We start from the raw sequence: 18,244 nt of genomic DNA, 5'->3' as shown, positions 1-18,244 counted from the left end.
ATACTACCTAACCAAGCAGAGTAGCAGATACTACCTAACCTAGCAGAGTAGCAGATACTACCTAACCTAGCAGACACTACCTAACGTAGCAGATACTACCTAACCTAGCAGAGTAGCAGATACTACCTAACCTAGCAGAGTAGCAGATACTACCTAACCTAGCAGAGTAGCAGACACTACCTAACCTAGCAGAGTAGCAGACACTACCTAACCTAGCAGAGTAGCAGACACTACCTAACCTAGCAGACACTACCTAACCTAGCAGAGTAGCAGATACTACCTAACCTAGCAGACACTACCTAACCTAGCAGAGTAGCAGATACTACCTAACCCAGCAGAGTAGCAGATACTACCTAACCTAGCAGACACTACCTAACCTAGCAGACACTACCTAACCTAGCAGAGTAGCAGATACTACCTAACCCAGCAGAGTAGCAGATACTACCTAACCTAGCAGAGTAGCAGATACTACCTAACCTAGCAGAGTAGCAGATACTACCTAACCTAGCAGAGTAGCAGACACTACCTAACCTAGCAGAGTAGCAGACACTACCTAACCTAGCAGAATAGCAGACACTACCTAACCTAGCAGAGTAGCAGACACTACCTAACCTAGCAGAGTAGCATACACTACCTAACCTAGCAGATACTACCTAACCTAGCATAGTAGCAGATACTACCTAACCTAGCAGATACTACCTAACCTAGCATAGTAGCAGATACTACCTAACCTAGCAGATACTACCTAACCTAGCAGAGTAGCAGATACTACCTAACCTAGCAGAGTAGCAGATACTACCTAACCTAGCAGATACTACCTAACCTAGCAGAGTAGCAGATACTACCTAACCTAGCAGATACTACCTAACCTAGCAGAGTAGCAGATACTACCTAACCTAGCAGAGTAGCAGATACTACCTAACCAAGCAGAGTAGCAGACTACCTAACCAAGCAGGGTAGCAGACACTACCTAACCTAGCAGGGTAGCAGACACTACCTAACCTAGCAGGGTAGCAGACACTACCTAACCTAGCAGGGTAGCAGACACTACCTAACCTAGCAGGGTAGCAGAGACTACCTAACCAAGCAGGGTAGCAGACACTACCTAACCCAGCAGGGTAGCAGACACTACCTAACCCAGCAGGGTAGCAGACACTACCTAACCTAGCAGATACTACCTAACCTAGAAGATACTACCTAACCTAGCAGAGTAGCAGATACTACCTAACCTAGCAGAGTAGCATATACTACCTAACCTAGCAGAGTAGCATACACTACCTAACCCAGCAGGGTAGCAGACACTACCTAACCCAGCAGGGTAGCAGACACTACCTAACCTAGCAGATACTACCTAACCTAGAAGATACTACCTAACCTAGCAGAGTAGCATATACTACCTAACCTAGCAGAGTAGCAGATACTACCTAACCTAGCAGAGTAGCATACACTACCTAACCTAGCAGAGTAGCATACACTACCTAACCTAGCAGAGTAGCATACACTACCTAACCTAGCAGAGTAGCATACACTACCTAACCTAGCAGAGTAGCATACACTACCTAACCTAGCAGAGTAGCTGATACTACCTAAACTAGCAGAGTAGCATACACTACCTAACCTAGCAGATACTACCTAACCTAGCAGAGTAGCTGATACTACCTAACCTAGCAGATACTAGCAGATAGTAGCTGATACTACCTAACCTAGCAGATACTACCTAACCTAGCAGAGTAGCATACACTACCTAACCTAGCAGATACTACCTAACCTAGCAGAGTAGCATACACTACCTAACCTAGCAGATACTACCTAACCTAGCAGAGTAGCTGATACTACCTAACCTAGCAGATACTACCTAACCTAGCAGAGTAGCTGATACTACCTAACCTAGCAGATACTACCTAACCTAGCAGAGTAGCTGATACTACCTAACCTAGCAGATACTACCTAACCTAGCAGAGTAGCTGATACTACCTAACCTAGCAGATACTACCTAACCTAGCAGAGTAGCTGATACTACCTAACCTAGCAGATACTACCTAACCTAGCAGAGTAGCTGATACTACCTAACCTAGCAGATACTACCTAACCTAGCAGAGTAGCTGATACTACCTAAGCTAGCAGAGTAGCATACACTACCTAACCTAGCAGATACTACCTAACCTAGCAGATACTACCTAACCTAGCAGATACTACCTAACCTAGCAGAGTAGCTGATACTACCTAACCTAGCAGAGTAGCAGACACTACCTAACCTAGCAGAGTAGCAGATACTACCTAACCTAGCAGAGTAGCAGACACTACCTAAACTAGCAGAGTAGCAGATACTACCTAACCTAGAAGATACTCCCTAACCTAGCAGAGTAGCTGATACTACCTAACCTAGCAGAGTAGCAGACACTACCTAACCTAGCAGAGTAGCAGACACTACCTAACCTAGCAGAGTAGCAGACACTACCTAACCTAGCAGAGTAGCAGATACTACCTAAACTAGCAGATACTACCTAAACTAGCAGATACTACCTAAACTAGCAGATACTACCTAAACTAGCAGATACTACCTAAACTAGCAGATACTACCTAACCTACAGGTTCTGCCCATACAGTATTCTGTCTACAGGTTCTGTTCATACTAGTGGAGCCATATGGCCCAACATCTAACGGAGAATAGAGCTCCAGCAGAATGGCTGACATGCTAGTGGAGCCATCCTTACCCATCCCATCCTTAACCATCCCATCCTTACCCATCCCATCCTTACCCATCCTTACTCATCCCATCCTTACCCATCCCATCCTTACCCATCCTTACTCATCCCACCCTTACCCATCCCATCCTTACCCATCCTTACTCATCCCACCCTTACCCATCCTTACCCATCCTTACTCATCCCATCCTTACCCATCCCATCCTTACCCATCCCACCCTTACACATCCCATCCTTACCCATCCCACCCATCCATCCTTACCCGTCCATCCATCCTTACCCATCCAATCCTTCCTTACCCATCCAATCCATCCTTACCCATCCCATCCATCCCATCCATCCTTACCCATCCTTACCCGTCCATCCATCCTTACCCGTCCCATCCTTACCCATCCCATCCCATCCTTACCCGTCCAATCCATCCCACCCATCCCATCCTTACCCATCCCACCCTCACCCATCCCATCCTCACCCATCCCATCCATCCCATCCTTACCCATCCTTACACATCCCATCCTTACACATCCCATCCTTACCCATCCCATCCTCACCCATCCCATCCATCCCACCCTTACCCATCCTTACACATCCCATCCTTACCCATCCCATCCTCACCCATCCCACCCTTACCCATCCCATCCTTACCCATCCTTACCCATCCCACCCTTACCCATCCCATCCCACCCTTACCCATCCCACCCTTACCCATCCCATCCCAGCCATCCTGCAAAATTGTAATTATTCGCCTACCTCCTCATGTACACAATGTATATAGACTTTTTTTTTTCCTACGGTGTTATTGACTTGTTAATTGTTTACTCCATGTGTAATTCTGTGTTGTTGTCTGTTCACACTGCTATGCTTTATCTTGGCCAGGTCGCAGTTGAAAATGAGAACTTGTTCTCAACTAGCCTACCTGGTTAAATAAAGGTGAAGAAAAAAAAAATCTTTACCCATCCCACCCTTACCCATCCCACCCTTACCCATCCCATCCTACCCTTACCCATCCCACCCTTACCCATCCCATCCTCACCCATCCCACCCTTACCCATCCCATCCTTACCCATCATACCCTTACCCATCCCACCCCACCCATCCTTACCCATCCCACCCTTACCCATCCCACCCATCCCACCCTTACCCATCCCAATCCTTACCCATCGTATCCTTACCCATCCCAATCCTTACCCATCCCATCCCATCCTTACCCATCCCATCCCTACCCATCCCTACCCACCCTTACCCATCCCTACCCAATCCACCCCTACTCATCCTTAGCCATTCCAGAAAAATACGCCTCAGTCCCAGCCTCAGCATCCCAGCCCCTGCATCCCAGCCCCTGCATCCCAGCCCCTGCATCCCAGCCCCTGCATCCCAGCCCCTGCATCCCAGCCTCAGCATCCCAGCCCCTGCATCCCAGCCCCTGCATCCCAGCCCCTGCATCCCAGCCCCTGCATCCCAGCATCCCAGCGCCCCAGGTGTCAGTCTTACCTTCCGTATGCGAAGCGTCTGTCTTTATGATGATCGCCAAAGGTGTCCCACAGCCTGAGAGACACACTGACCTCATCCACCACATCCCTGGAGCGCTCCAACACCTACAGCGGGTCACACAGAGACACATATTAGAAAACATACAGATTTTTAAACAAGATTCATTTAAAATACTGTACATAGAATTCAGGTGGGGGTGAGTGATGACAGGCTGGGGGGGTGAGTGATGACAGGCTGGGGGGTGAGTGATGACAGGCGGGGGTGAGTGATGACAGGCTGGGGGTGAGTGATGACAGGCTGGGGGGTGAGTGATGACAGGCTGGGGGGTGAGTGATGACAGGCGGGGGGTGAGTGATGACAGGCGGGGGGTGAGTGATGACAGGCTGGGGGTGAGTGATGACAGGCGGGGGGTGAGTGATGACAGGAGTGATGACAGGGGGGTGAGTGATGACAGGCTGGGGGTGAGTGATGACAGGCGGGGGGTGAGTGATGACAGGCGGGGGGTGAGTGAAGACAGGCTGGGGGGTGAGTGATGACAGGCGGGGGGTGAGTGATGACAGGCGGGGGGTGAGTGATGACAGGCGGGGGGTGAGGTGACAGGCGGGGGGTGAGTGATGACAGGCGGGGGGGTGAGTGATGACAGGCGGGGGGGTGAGTGATGACAGGCGGGGGGTGAGTGATGACAGGCTGGGGGTGAGTGATGACAGGCTGGGGGGTGAGTGATGACAGGCTGGGGTGGTGAGTGATGACAGGCTGGGGGTGAGTGATGACAGGCTGGGGGTGAGTGATGACAGGCTGGGGGTGAGTGATGACAGGCTGAGTGGGGGTGAGTGATGACAGGCTGGGGGGTGAGTGATGACAGGCTGGGGGTGAGTGATGACAGGCTGGGGGTGAGTGATGACAGGCTGGGGGTGAGTGATGACAGGCTGGGGGGTGAGTGATGACAGGCTGGGGGGTGAGTGATGACAGGCGGGGGTGAGTGATGACAGGCTGGGGGGGTGAGTGATGACAGGCTGGGGGGTGAGTGATGACAGGCGGGGGTGAGTGATGACAGGCGGGGGGTGAGTGATGACAGGCGGGGGGGGTGAGTGATGACAGGCGGGGGTGAGTGATGACAGGCGGGGGGTGAGTGATGACAGGCGGGGGGTGAGTGATGACAGGCGGGGGGTGAGTGATGACAGGCTGGGGGGTGAGTGATGACAGGCGGGGGGTGAGTGATGACAGGCTGGGGGTGAGTGATGACAGGCGGGGGGTGAGTGATGACAGGCGGGGGGTGAGTGATGACAGGCTGGGGGGGTGAGTGATGACAGGCGGGGGGTGAGTGATGACAGGCGGGGGGGGGGTGACAGGCGGGGGTGAGTGATGACAGGCGGGGGTGAGTGATGACAGGCGGGGGTGAGTGATGACAGGCGGGGGTGAGTGATGACAGGCGGGGGTGAGTGATGACAGGCGGGGGGTGAGTGATGACAGGCGGGGGGTGAGTGATGACAGGCGGGGGGGTGAGTGATGACAGGCGGGGGGGTGAGTGATGACAGGCGGGGGGTGAGTGATGACAGGCGGGGGGGTGAGTGAAGACAGGCGGGGGTGAGTGATGACAGGCGGGGGTGAGTGATGACAGGCGGGGGGTGAGTGATGACAGGCGGGGGGTGAGTGAATGACAGGCGGGGGGGGTGAGTGATGACAGGCGGGGGGTGAGTGATGACAGGCGGGGGGTGAGTGATGACAGGCGGGGGGGTGAGTGATGACAGGCGGGGGTGAGTGATGACAGGCTGGGGGGTGAGTGATGACAGGCGGGGGGTGAGTGATGACAGGCTGGGGGGTGAGTGATGACAGGCGGGGGTGAGTGATGACAGGCTGGGGGGTGAGTGATGACAGGCGGGGGGTGAGTGATGACAGGCTGGGGGGGTGAGTGATGACAGGCGGGGGGTGAGTGATGACAGGCTGGGGGGTGAGTGATGACAGGCTGGGGGGTGAGTGATGACAGGCGGGGGTGAGTGATGACAGGCGGGGGGTGAGTGAAGACAGGCGGGGGGTGAGTGAGTGACAGGCGGGGGGTGAGTGATGACAGGCGGGGGGTGAGTGATGACAGGCGGGGGGTGAGTGATGACAGGCTGGGGGTGAGTGATGACAGGCGGGGGGGTGAGTGAAGACAGGCGGGGGGGTGAGTGATGACAGGCTGGGGGTGAGTGAAGACAGGCTGGGGGGTGAGTGAAGACAGGCTGGGGGTGAGTGAAGACAGGCTGGGGGGTGAGTGAAGACAGGCGGGGGTGAGTGAAGACAGGCTGGGGGTGAGTGAAGACAGGCGGGGGTGAGTGAAGACAGGCGGGGGTGAGTGAAGACAGGGGGGTGAGTGAAGACAGGCGGGGGGTGAGTGAAGACAGGCGGGGGTGAGTGATGACAGGCAGGGGGGGGTGAGTGAAGACAGGCGGGGGGGGGGGTGAGTGAAGACAGGCTGGGGGGGAGTGAAGACAGGCTGGGGGGTGAGTGAAGACAGGCTGGGGGTGAGTGAAGACAGGCTGGGGGTGAGTGAAGACAGGCAGTTTGGGGGGTGAGTGAAGACAGGCTGGGGGGTGAGTGAAGACAGGCGGGGGGGTGAGTGAAGACAGGCGGGGGGTGAGTGAAGACAGGCGGGGGGTGAGTGAAGACAGGGGGGGGGGGTGAGTGAAGACAGGCGGGGGGGTGAGTGAAGACAGGCGGGGGGTGAGTGAAGACAGGCTAGGGGGTGAGTGAAGACAGGCGGGGGTGAGTGATGACAGGCGGGGGGGTGAGTGATGACAGATATGGGGGTGAGTGATGACAGGCAGGGGGGGTGAGTGATGACAGGCGGGGGTGAGTGATGACAGGCGGGGGGTGAGTGATGACAGGCTGGGGGGTGAGTGATGACAGGCAGGGGGTGAGTGAAGACAGGCGGGGGGTGAGTGAAGACAGGCGGGGGTGAGTGAAGACAGGCGGGGGGTGAGTGAAGACAGGCGGGGGTGAGTGAAGACAGGCGGGGGTGAGTGAAGACAGGCGGGGGTGAGTGAAGACAGGCGGGGGTGAGTGAAGACAGGCGGGGGGTGAGTGAAGACAGGTAGGGGGGGGTGAGTGAAGACAGGCGGGGGGGTGAGTGATGATCAAGTAGGTCTTGAATTAGAGGGTGATGCCTTTAATTTATACACTGATTGAGTCGGTGAAGTTATGGAGATTGTACTCCTGTTAGAGAGGCAGTTCCTCAGTTTAGGGTTCTATAATGTTGATTGGAGATCAACAATGTTTGCAGATCTGTGCCATGTCACTCAGCTGTCATTATCCAATTAACTGTCCATTTATCCATGTGGTCTGGAAATAATAAACATGAATACAATGGCATCAATACTAAGATAAGGCACATTCATTTAACAATAACAAGATACAGTCTCCATCTGTTAAAATAATCCAATGACTGAAACAAAAATACAAGTAGCTAGCAACATCAGACTAACCAGCTAACAATTATAGGCCAAAATGTAGCTAATAATGTTAGATAGCTAAGCATAAAAACAAGATATATAATGCTGTAATAATGACAGAAATATTCTTAAACTATTGACATCTTTCATCAGTAAAACATATACCTTAATTACAGTTCTGGTAATCACGCAGTGATTAATAAATTGGTCAGATTTGTGTTCACAGCAGTAGGTAGCGAGCTGCACTTGGTAATGAACTAAACACTATGCCAGCTCGTGATAGCTGTGACATCATCGCTGAGTTCTTAAAGGGACAGGCTTTCTTAGGTAGGGAGGGCTGTTTGATGACGGGTAGGGAGGGCTGTTTGATGACGGGTAGGGAGGGCTGTTTGATGACGGGTAGGGAGGGCTGTTTGATGACGGGTAGGGAGGGCTGTTTGATGACGGGTAGGGAGGGCTGTTTGATGACGGGTAGGGAGGGCTGTTTGATGACAGGTATGACAGGTAGGTAGGGCTGTTTGGTGACAGGTAGGGAGGGCTGTTTGATGACAGGTAGGGAGGGCTGTTTGATGACAGGTAGGGAGGGCTGTTTGATGACAGGTATGACAGGGCTGTTTGATGACAGGTATGACAGGGCTGTTTGATGACAGGTATGACAGGGCTGTTTGGTGACGGGTAGGGAGGGCTGTTTGGTGACGGGTAGGGAGGGCTGTTTGGTGACGGGTAGGGAGGGCTGTTTGGTGACGGGTAGGGAGGGCTGTTTGATGACGGGTAGGGAGGGCTGTTTGATGACGGGTAGGGAGGGCTGTTTGATGACGGGTAGGGAGGGCTGTTTGATGACGGGTAGGGAGGGCTGTTTGATGACAGGTAGGGAGGGCTGTTTGATGACGGGTAGGGAGGGCTGTTTGGTGACAGGTAGGGAGGGCTGTTTGGTGACAGGTAGGGAGGGCTGTTTGGTGACAGGTAGGGAGGGCTGTTTGGTGACAGGTAGGGAGGGCTGTTTGGTGACAGGTAGGGAGGGCTGTTTGGTGACAGGTAGGGAGGGCTGTTTGGTGACAGGTAGGGAGGGCTGTTTGGTGACAGGTAGGGAGGGCTGTTTGGTGACAGGTAGGGAGGGCTGTTTGGTGACAGGTAGGGAGGGCTGTTTGGTGACAGGTAGGGAGGGCTGTTTGGTGACAGGTAGGGAGGGCTGTTTGGTGACAGGTAGGGAGGGCTGTTTGATGACAGGTAGGGAGGGCTGTTTGATGACAGGTAGGGAGGGCTGTTTGATGACAGGTATGACAGGTAGGGAGGGCTGTTTGGTGACAGGTAGGGAGGGCTGTTTGGTGACAGGTAGGGCTGTTTCAGCTGCAGTGTAGAGAGACAGGTAGTGACAGACTGTATTGGTCTATAGCCCAGACCGTAGGGATGTGTTTTGGGGTTAGGGGTCAGGGTTAGGTATGGTACCTCTTGACAGACTCTGTACTGGTCTATAGCCCAGACCGTAGGGATGTGTGTTGGGGTTAGGGGTCAGGGTTAGGTATGGTACCTCTTGAGAGACTCTGTATTGGTCTATAGCCCAGACCGTAGGGACGTGTGTTGGGGTTAGGGGTCAGGGTTAGGTATGGTACCTCTTGACAGACTCTATACTGGTTATATCAGCGACCATAGGGACATGTGTTGGGGTTAGGGGTCAGGGTTAGGTTTGTACCTCTTGACACACTCTGTACTGGTCTATAGCCCAGACCGTAGGGACGTGTGTGGCCAGTAGTTGGTACTGGTTCAGAGTGGTGTTGCAGGCCCGAGCACAGATCAGCCGTGTCTTCCCTACGGCGTTGTCCCCCACCACAACACACTTAATGGTCTCAACATTGGGTCTCTCGTAGTCCATACTACTGTTCAGGGCCCTGTGTGACAGGAGAGAAAACAGGCTCAATCACGTTGGATAATGATGATGCAACGTCAGGTAGTAGATCGCCTAAACAACGTAGATGAACAACGTAATGTAGGTACACGTTTAAATTAAGACTTCATTTTCACTCAGTTCATTCAAAACAACCCTGAAAACAAGTTCTAATAAGCAGCTATTCACATTCTTATGATTATACTGATGACATGGCAACAGGATAGTATTAACACCGAGGTCCACTAATCTGTCACTCTGCTGCTCTAGAACCACACTGCTGCAGAACACATCCAGAGGTCAGGGAATAGAGGGAGGAGGAGGAGGAAACTGGCTCTAATCCGCAGCCCTGCATCCAAAACGAATCAGTTTAGCTCTTCAACAGAGTAGGGACTATGGACCAACCAAGCTTTGTGTTTGCTTCAGCCGTTACACTACTGTTGAATTTACACTTGTTGTTTAGTATTGTCTGAGGTCAGAAGAGGGGCCAGCTGAAAGGTCTCTGGTAAAGAGGGGCCAGCTGAAAGGTCTGGGGTAAAGAGGGGCCAGCTGAAAGGTCTCTGGTAAAGAGGGACCAGCTGAAAGGTCTGGGGTAAAGAGGGGCCAGCTGAAAGGTCTGGGGTAAAGAGGGGCCAGCTGAAAGGTCTGGGGTAAAGAGGGGCCAGCTGAAAGGTCTGGGGTAAAGAGGGGCCAGCTGAAAGGTCTGGGGTAAAGAGGGGCCAGCTGAAAGGTCTGGGGTAAAGAGGGGCCAGCTGAAAGGTCTGGGGTAAAGAGGGGCCAGCTGAAAGGTCTGGGGTAAAGAGGGGCCAGCTGAAAGGTCTGGGGTAAAGAGGGGCCAGCTGAAAGGTCTCAGGTAAAGAGGGGCCAGCTGAAAGGTCTGGGGTAAAGAGGGGACAGCTGAAAGGTCTGGGGTAAAGAGGGGCAGGCTGAAAGGTCTCGGGTAAAGAGGGGCCAGCTGAAAGGTCTCAGGTAAAGAGGGGCCAGCTGAAAGGTAGGATTTAGTCCTACTGTATGGCATTCAGAACAGTTGACCTCAGTAGCTAAGAGGAGGAAATGGGCCTAGTCAACACCAGTGATGCTACTCTGAAAGAGGAGGAAACGGGCCTAGTCAACACCAGTGATGCTACTCTGAAAGAGGAGGAAACAAGCCTAGTCAGCACCAGTGATGCTACTCTGAAAGAGGAGGAAACAAGCCTAGTCAGCACCAGTGATGCTACTCTGAAAGAGGAGGAAACGGGCCTAGTCAACACCAGTGATACTACTCTGAAAGAGGAGGAAACGAGCCTAGTCAACACCAGTGATGCTTCTCTGAAAGAGGAGGAAACGGGCCTAGTCAACACCAGTGATGCTACTCTGAAAGAGGAAACGGGCCTAGTCAACACCAGTGATGCTACTTTGAAAGAGGAAACGGGCCTAGTCAACACCAGTGATGCTACTCTGAAAGAGGAAACGAGCCTAGTCAACACCAGTGATGCTACTCTGAAAGAGGAAACGGGCCTAGTCAACACCAGTGATGCTACTCTGACAGAGGAGGAAACGGGCCTAGTCAACACCAGTGATGCTACTCTGAAAGAGGAAACGGGCCTAGTCAACACCAGTGATGCTACTCTGAAAGAGGAAACGGGCCTAGTCAACACCAGTGATGCTACTCTGAAAGAGGAAACGGGCCTAGTCAACACCAGTGATGCTACTCTGAAAGAGGAAACGGGCCTAGTCAACACCAGTGATGCTACTCTGACAGAGGAGGAAACGGGCCTAGTCAACACCAGTGATGCTACTCTGAAAGAGGAAACGGGCCTAGTCAACACCAGTGATGCTACTCTGACAGAGGAGGAAACGGGCCTAGTCAGCACCAGTGATGCTACTCTGAAAGAGGAGGAAACGGGCCTAGTCAGCACCAGTGATGCTACTCTGAAAGAGGAGGAAACGGGCCTAGTCAACACCAGTGATGCTACTCTGACAGAGGAGGAAACGGGCCTAGTCAACACCAGTGATGCTACTCTGAAAGAGGAAACGGGCCTAGTCAACACCAGTGATGCTACTCTGAAAGAGGAAACGGGCCTAGTCAACACCAGTGATGCTACTCTGAAAGAGGAAACGAGCCTAGTCAACACCAGTGATGCTACTCTGAAAGAGGAAACGGACCTAGTCAACACCAGTGATGCTACTCTGACAGAGGAGGAAACGGGCCTAGTCAACACCAGTGATGCTACTCTGAAAGAGGAAACGGGCCTAGTCAACACCAGTGATGGCTACTCTGAAAGAGGAGGAAACGGGCCTAGTCAGCACCAGTGATGCTACTCTGAAAGAGGAGGAAACGGGCCTAGTCAGCACCAGTGATGCTACTCTGAAAGAGGAGGAAACGGGCCTAGTCAGCACCAGTGATGCTACTCTGAAAGAGGAGGAAACGGGCCTAGTCAGCACCAGTGATGCTACTCTGAAAGAGGAGGAAACGAGCCTAGTCAGCACCAGTGATGCTACTCTGAAAGAGGAGGAAACGGGCCTAGTCAGCACCAGTGATGCTACTCTGAAAGAGGAGGAAACGGGCCTAGTCAGCACCAGTGATGCTACTCTGAAAGAGAAGGAAACGGGCCTAGTCAGCACCAGTGATGCTACTCTGACAGAGGAGGAAACGGGCCTAGTCAGCACCAGTGATGCTACTCTGAAAGAGGAGGAAACAAGCCTAGTCAGCACCAGTGATGCTACTCTGAAAGAGGAGGAAACGGGCCTAGACAGCACCAGTGATGCTACTCTGAAAGAGGAGGAAACAAGCCTAGTCAATACCAGTGATGCTACTCTGAAAGAGGAGGAAACGAGCCTAGTCAGCACCAGTGATGCTACTCTGATAGAGGAGGAAACGGGCCTAGTCAGCACCAGTGATGCTACTCTGAAAGAGGAGGAAACGGGCCTAGTCAGCACCAGTGATGCTACTCTGAAAGAGGAGGAAACGGGCCTAGTCAACACCAGTGATGCTACTCTGAAAGAGGAGGAAACGGGCCTAGTCAGCACCAGTGATGCTACTCTGAAAGAGGAGGAAATGGGCCTAGTCAACACCAGTGATGCTACTCTGAAAGAGGAGGAAACGGGCCTAGTCAGCACCAGTGATGCTACTCTGAAAGAGGAGGAAACGGGCCTAGTCAGCACCAGTGATGCTACTCTGAAAGAGGAGGAAACGAGCCTAGTCAGCACCAGTGATGCTACTCTGAAAGAGGAGGAAACGAGCCTAGTCAACACCAGTGATGCTACTCTGAAAGAGGAGGAAACGGGCCTAGTCAGCACCAGTGATGCTACTCTGAAAGAGGAGGAAACGGGCCTAGTCAGCACCAGTGATGCTACTCTGAAAGAGGAAACGGGCCTAGTCAGCACCAGTGATGCTACTCTGAAAGAGGAGGAAACGGGCCTAGTCAGCACCAGTGATGCTACTCTGAAAGAGGAGGAAACGGGCCTAGTCAGCACCAGTGATGCTACTCTGAAAGAGGAGGAAATGGGCCTAGTCAGCACCAGTGATGCTACTCTGAAAGAGGAGGAAACGGGCCTAGTCAGCACCAGTGATGCTACTCTGAAAGAGGAGGAAACGGGCCTAGTCAGCACCAGTGATGCTACTCTGAAAGAGGAAACGGGCCTAGTCAGCACCAGTGATGCTACTCTGACAGAGGAGGAAACGGGCCTAGTCAGCACCAGTGATGCTACTCTGAAAGAGGAGGAAACGGGCCTAGTCAGCACCAGTGATGCTACTCTGAAAGAGGAGGAAACGGGCCTAGTCAGCACCAGTGATGCTACTCTGAAAGAGGATTCCCAAAACGGGCCTAGTCAGCACCAGTGATGCTACTCTGAAAGAGGAGGAAACAAGCCTAGTCAGCACCAGTGATGCTACTCTGAAAGAGGAGGAAACGGGCCTAGTCAGCACCAGTGATGCTACTCTGACAGAGGAGGAAACAGGCCTAGTCAACACCAGTGATGCTACTCTGAAAGAGGAGGAAACAAGCCTAGTCAGCACCAGTGATGCTACTCTGAAAGAGGAAACGGGCCTAGTCAGCACCAGTGATGCTACTCTGAAAGAGGAGGAAACGGGCCTAGTCAGCACCAGTGATGCTACTCTGAAAGAGGAGGAAACGGGCCTAGTCAGCACCAGTGATGCTACTCTGAAAGAGGAGGAAACAAGCCTAGTCAGCACCAGTGATGCTACTCTGAAAGAGGAGGAAACGGGCCTAGTCAGCACCAGTGATGCTACTCTGAAAGAGGAAACGGGCCTAGACAGCACCAGTGATGCTACTCTGAAAGAGGAGGAAACGGGCCTAGTCAGCACCAGTGATGCTACTCTGAAAGAGGAGGAAACGGGCCTAGTCAGCACCAGTGATGCTACTCTGAAAGAGGAGGAAACAAGCCTAGTCAGCACCAGTGATGCTTCTCTGAAAGAGGAGGAAACAAGCCTAGTCAGCACCAGTGATGCTACTCTGAAAGAGGAGGAAACGGGCCTAGTCAGCACCAGTGATGCTTCTCTGAAAGAGGAGGAAACGGGCCTAGTCAGCACCAGTGATGCTACTCTGAAAGAGGAGGAAACGGGCCTAGTCAGCACCAGTGATGCTACTCTGAAAGAGGAGGAAACGGGCCTAGTCAGCACCAGTGATGCTTCTCTGAAAGAGGAGGAAACGGGCCTAGTCAGCACCAGTGATGCTACTCTGAAAGAGGAGGAAACGGGCCTAGTCAGCACCAGTGATGCTACTCTGAAAGAGGAGGAAACGAGCCTAGTCAGCACCAGTGATGCTACTCTGAAAGAGGAAACGGGCCTAGACAGCACCAGTGATGCTACTCTGAAAGAGGAGGAAACGGAGTGTAACAACATGACAGAGGTTTGATGACACCAGATATTCCCCAAAATGGGCCGGAGTGTAACAACATGACAGAGGTTTGACACGAGATATTCCCCAAAATGGGCCTGAGTGTAACAACATGACAGAGGTTTGACACGAGATATTCCCCAAAATGGGCCTGAGTGTAACAACATGACAGACCTTGAGAATTTCACTGTACCCTGTAATTACATTTGTGATCCTGTGCATGTGACGAATAAACCAATCTAATTAGCTACATACATTTTTAAAATAATTAAACATGACTTGTTTATAATTTCAGAAGAGAGTTGATGGGAGTCTGCTGCTTGGCATAATCACTATGTGATGTCATTTAGGTGCAAAGTCTTTAAACGTTTCCAAACCTCCACAATGTGTTTCACAACCAGACTGCTGTAGCTTACTCGAAATTGACACTAACTTGGGACTCAAATAATGAAATCAATCAAATAATGTAACAAGGATGATGTCCTTGCATGATATAATTTGTATCCACATTCAAATGAGTTGAAGTGCCTCTCGACTCAACTACCGTGTAAGTGCCAAGCACAGCTCTGTAATGAAATAACAGAGAGGACGACACCCTAGTCTTCGTTCCAGTTGGCCAAGATGTCATAACAGAAGCACCTACCGTTGTCTAGGGCTGAGTGAGTGTGATCTGGTCAACCAAAACTACAGGCAGGACTTCAGAGTGCGATTCAATAATTGCAGGTAGCTCGATGGCTCCTGTACAAATAAGAATCGCTCGCCGCTAGCTAGGCAAATACTGCAAGATCATTTCGTAACTGGTATCACGCGCCAGCTTGTTGAACGTTAATCCTTTTCTCCCAATGTAACAATAACCACTACTATGTATCTAGCTTGATTGTTCGGGCTGCATTCAGAAGTACTCCGTCCGTCCCCATCCGAAAGCGCTTCGGGGAATAAAAATAATCTGCAGCCACAACAGCACCGAACTAAACGACTTGATGCGGCTTCCATGGTGACGTCAAGCCCCGTCAGTTCTATTTATAGCGCGAGGCGAGCTACGGTTTCATTCAGAAAACCAGGTGGTTCAGCCCGCGACCGGAGAGGTTATACGCGTACGCCGGGTGCCTAAATTGATGACGTTTGGAGCGCAGTTGAGAGTCGAGTGGAGACAAACGGATTCGGTTCAGTCAGTCATCCTGATTCTCAGTTAGCGGATGTTATGTTTTTGTCTAGAAATGTCAGTGATCATTTGAAACGTGTCTGTCGAAGTTGGGACGTGGGAGTGTTCAGAATCATTCCGTTCTACCGGAGTAATAGTGTTATTTATTTATTTAGACATACATGTCTCTTTAGACCGACATTAATGCCATAGTTGTACATTTTCGGCGAAAACCACTACAATGAATGTGCTTTAGCTTTAGCTGGCCTGATATTGGCTGCACTATATCTATTTACTTCCACCTCCAGCAGGAGCGATGACACTGATGTGGCCCATGTTGTACCACATCCGGCCGTGATTAGGAGTCCCATAGAGCGGCGCACAATTGGCCCAGCGTCCACGTTTGGCCGGGGTAGGCCGTTATTGTAAATAATAATTTGTTCTTAACAGACTTTCCTTGTTAAATTAAATAAAAATGTTGTGATGTCGGCTTGCAGCGCAAACTCTCCCCATTGAGCAGTGTAGACTGTATCACGGTGACATCCCGACACTTACTACCACTATTACAAGTTATTTATCGTGTAGGCTGCTATCCTACTCGTAATAAAATCAAGTGGGATGGAACAAATTGAAGATGGTGACCAATACTACAAGTCATTTCTCCCTCGGCCATCGAAATAAACATCACTTTCTTTTACAAGTTTGAACTAGTGTCATGCTGCGTCTGTTGCTAAACTTAATCGGACGGGCTTCTCAGGACGACTGACTGAACCGAATTCATTTGTCTCCACACACCCTTCACTTTTAAACTGCGTAACATACATCATCCATGTGGGCACCAGGCTTGTCTGTATAGCCTGTCCCGCTGGAGACAGAGAGAGACCGGGCAGGGAGGGACGCTGCTGAGCTGAGCGTTTCGACCGATGCCATCTGTGAATATAGGAGACATGTTTATCATTTTAGAGAAATATGTCATACAGAATATAAACATTTGATAAAGTTATAACTGAAGTGGTATTGACAACAAGGTAAATATCTTGCGCACTAATGATATACTGTACCGGGCAAGCGGTAGTATCTGGACCACTATGTTTCAACTGACACTGACACTGAAGTCCAGGCACTAAAAAGGACAGCTGCAAAAAAAGCGTCATTAATATTAAAATGAGTTATGTAAGCGTTCCATTGTAATAATGCAGAGATTGGAAACGGAACATAATCACGTGATAGACTAGACAGAGCGGTTGGAAGGGCTGAAGTAGAGACAAGGACCAATCAGAATCATTCATGCTTTCCGCATCCTGTTGTTTGCATCCATTCTAATTCTGTCAAGTGAAACTGTCTTATCTAAACTAACATGTTAAAGCAGAGATCCTATCTAAACTAACAGGTTAAAGCAGAGATCCTATCTAAACTAACAGGTTAAAGCAGAGATCCTATCTAAACTAACAGGTTAAAGCAGAGATCCTATCTAAACTAACATGTTAAAGCAGAGATCCTATCTAAACTAACAGGTTAAAGCAGAGATCCTATCTAAACTAACAGGTTAAAGCAGAGATCCTATCTAAACTAACAGGTTAAAGCAGAGATCCTATCTAAACTAACAGGTTAAAGCAGAGATCCTATCTAAACTAACAGGTTAAAGCAGAGATCCTATCTAAACTAACAGGTTAAAGCAGAGATCCGTGAGATATGAGCCGCAGCAATTTAAATGAATGGGACGCAATGAGCTTTTTCCTTGTATATAAGATGACAACATATCAGAACAACATAGCATTCTGTAGATATGTCACACATCAGAACAACATAGCATTCTGTAGATATGTCACATCAGAACAACACAGCATTCTGTAGATATGTCAGACACATCAGAACAACACAGCATTCTGTAGATATGTCACATCAGAACAACACAGCATTCTGTAGATATGTCAGACACATCAGAACAACACAGCATTCTGTAGATATGTCACATCACAACAACACAGCATTCTGTAGATATGTCACATCAGAACAACACAGCATTCTGTAGATATGTCAGACACATCAGGACAACACAGCATTCTGTAGATATGTCAGACACATCAGGACAACACAGCATTCTGTAGATATGTCACATCACAACAACACAGCATTCTGTAGATATGTCAGACACATCAGAACAACACAGCATTCTGTAGATATGTCAGACACATCAGAACAACACAGCATTCTGTAGATATGTCAGACACATCAGAACAACACAGCATTCTGTAGATATGTCACATCACAACAACACAGCATTCTGTAGATATGTCAGACACATCAGAACAACACAGCATTCTGTAGATATGTCAGACACATCAGAACAACACAGCATTCTGTAGATATGTCACATCACAACAACACAGCATTCTGTAGATATGTCAGACACAGAACAACACAGCATTCTGTAGATATGTCAGACATCAGAACAACACAGCATTCTGTAGATATGTCAGACACAGAACAACACAGCATTCTGTAGATATGTCAGACACAGAACAACACAGCATTCTGTAGATATGTCAGACACAGAACAACACAGCATTCTGTAGATATGTCAGACACATCAGAACAACACAGCATTCTGTAGATATGTCAGACACATCACAACAACACAGCATTCTGTAGATATGTCAGACATCAGAACAACACAGCATTCTGTAGATATGTCAGACATCAGAACAACACAGCATTCTGTAGATATGTCAGACATCAGAACAACACAGCATTCTGTA

At 50.3% G+C, this 18,244-nt stretch overlaps 1 protein-coding gene across 1 annotated transcript in view; it reads right to left on the bottom strand.

Annotated features, from left to right (window-relative positions):
• Positions 1–15,378, bottom strand: part of rhobtb1 (Rho related BTB domain containing 1) — a 55,871-nt gene extending 40,493 nt beyond the window's left edge. The window contains exons 1-3 of the mRNA XM_065022914.1: positions 14,988–15,378; positions 9,315–9,510; positions 4,197–4,300 (exon numbers count right to left, since the gene is read on the bottom strand). Coding sequence (XP_064878986.1) covers positions 4,197–4,300; positions 9,315–9,494 — 284 coding nt within the window. The 5' untranslated portion in view covers positions 9,495–9,510; positions 14,988–15,378. The remainder of the gene's footprint in view (positions 1–4,196; positions 4,301–9,314; positions 9,511–14,987) is intronic.
• Between the last annotated feature and the right edge of the window lie 2,866 nt (positions 15,379–18,244).

This window comes from Oncorhynchus nerka, linkage group LG10, assembly GCF_034236695.1.
Source record: "Oncorhynchus nerka isolate Pitt River linkage group LG10, Oner_Uvic_2.0, whole genome shotgun sequence".
NCBI classification, from domain to species: Eukaryota; Metazoa; Chordata; class Actinopteri; order Salmoniformes; family Salmonidae; genus Oncorhynchus; species Oncorhynchus nerka.
The sequence above is the reverse complement of the archived record's forward strand: the minus strand, read 5'-3'. Positions and strand labels throughout refer to the sequence as shown.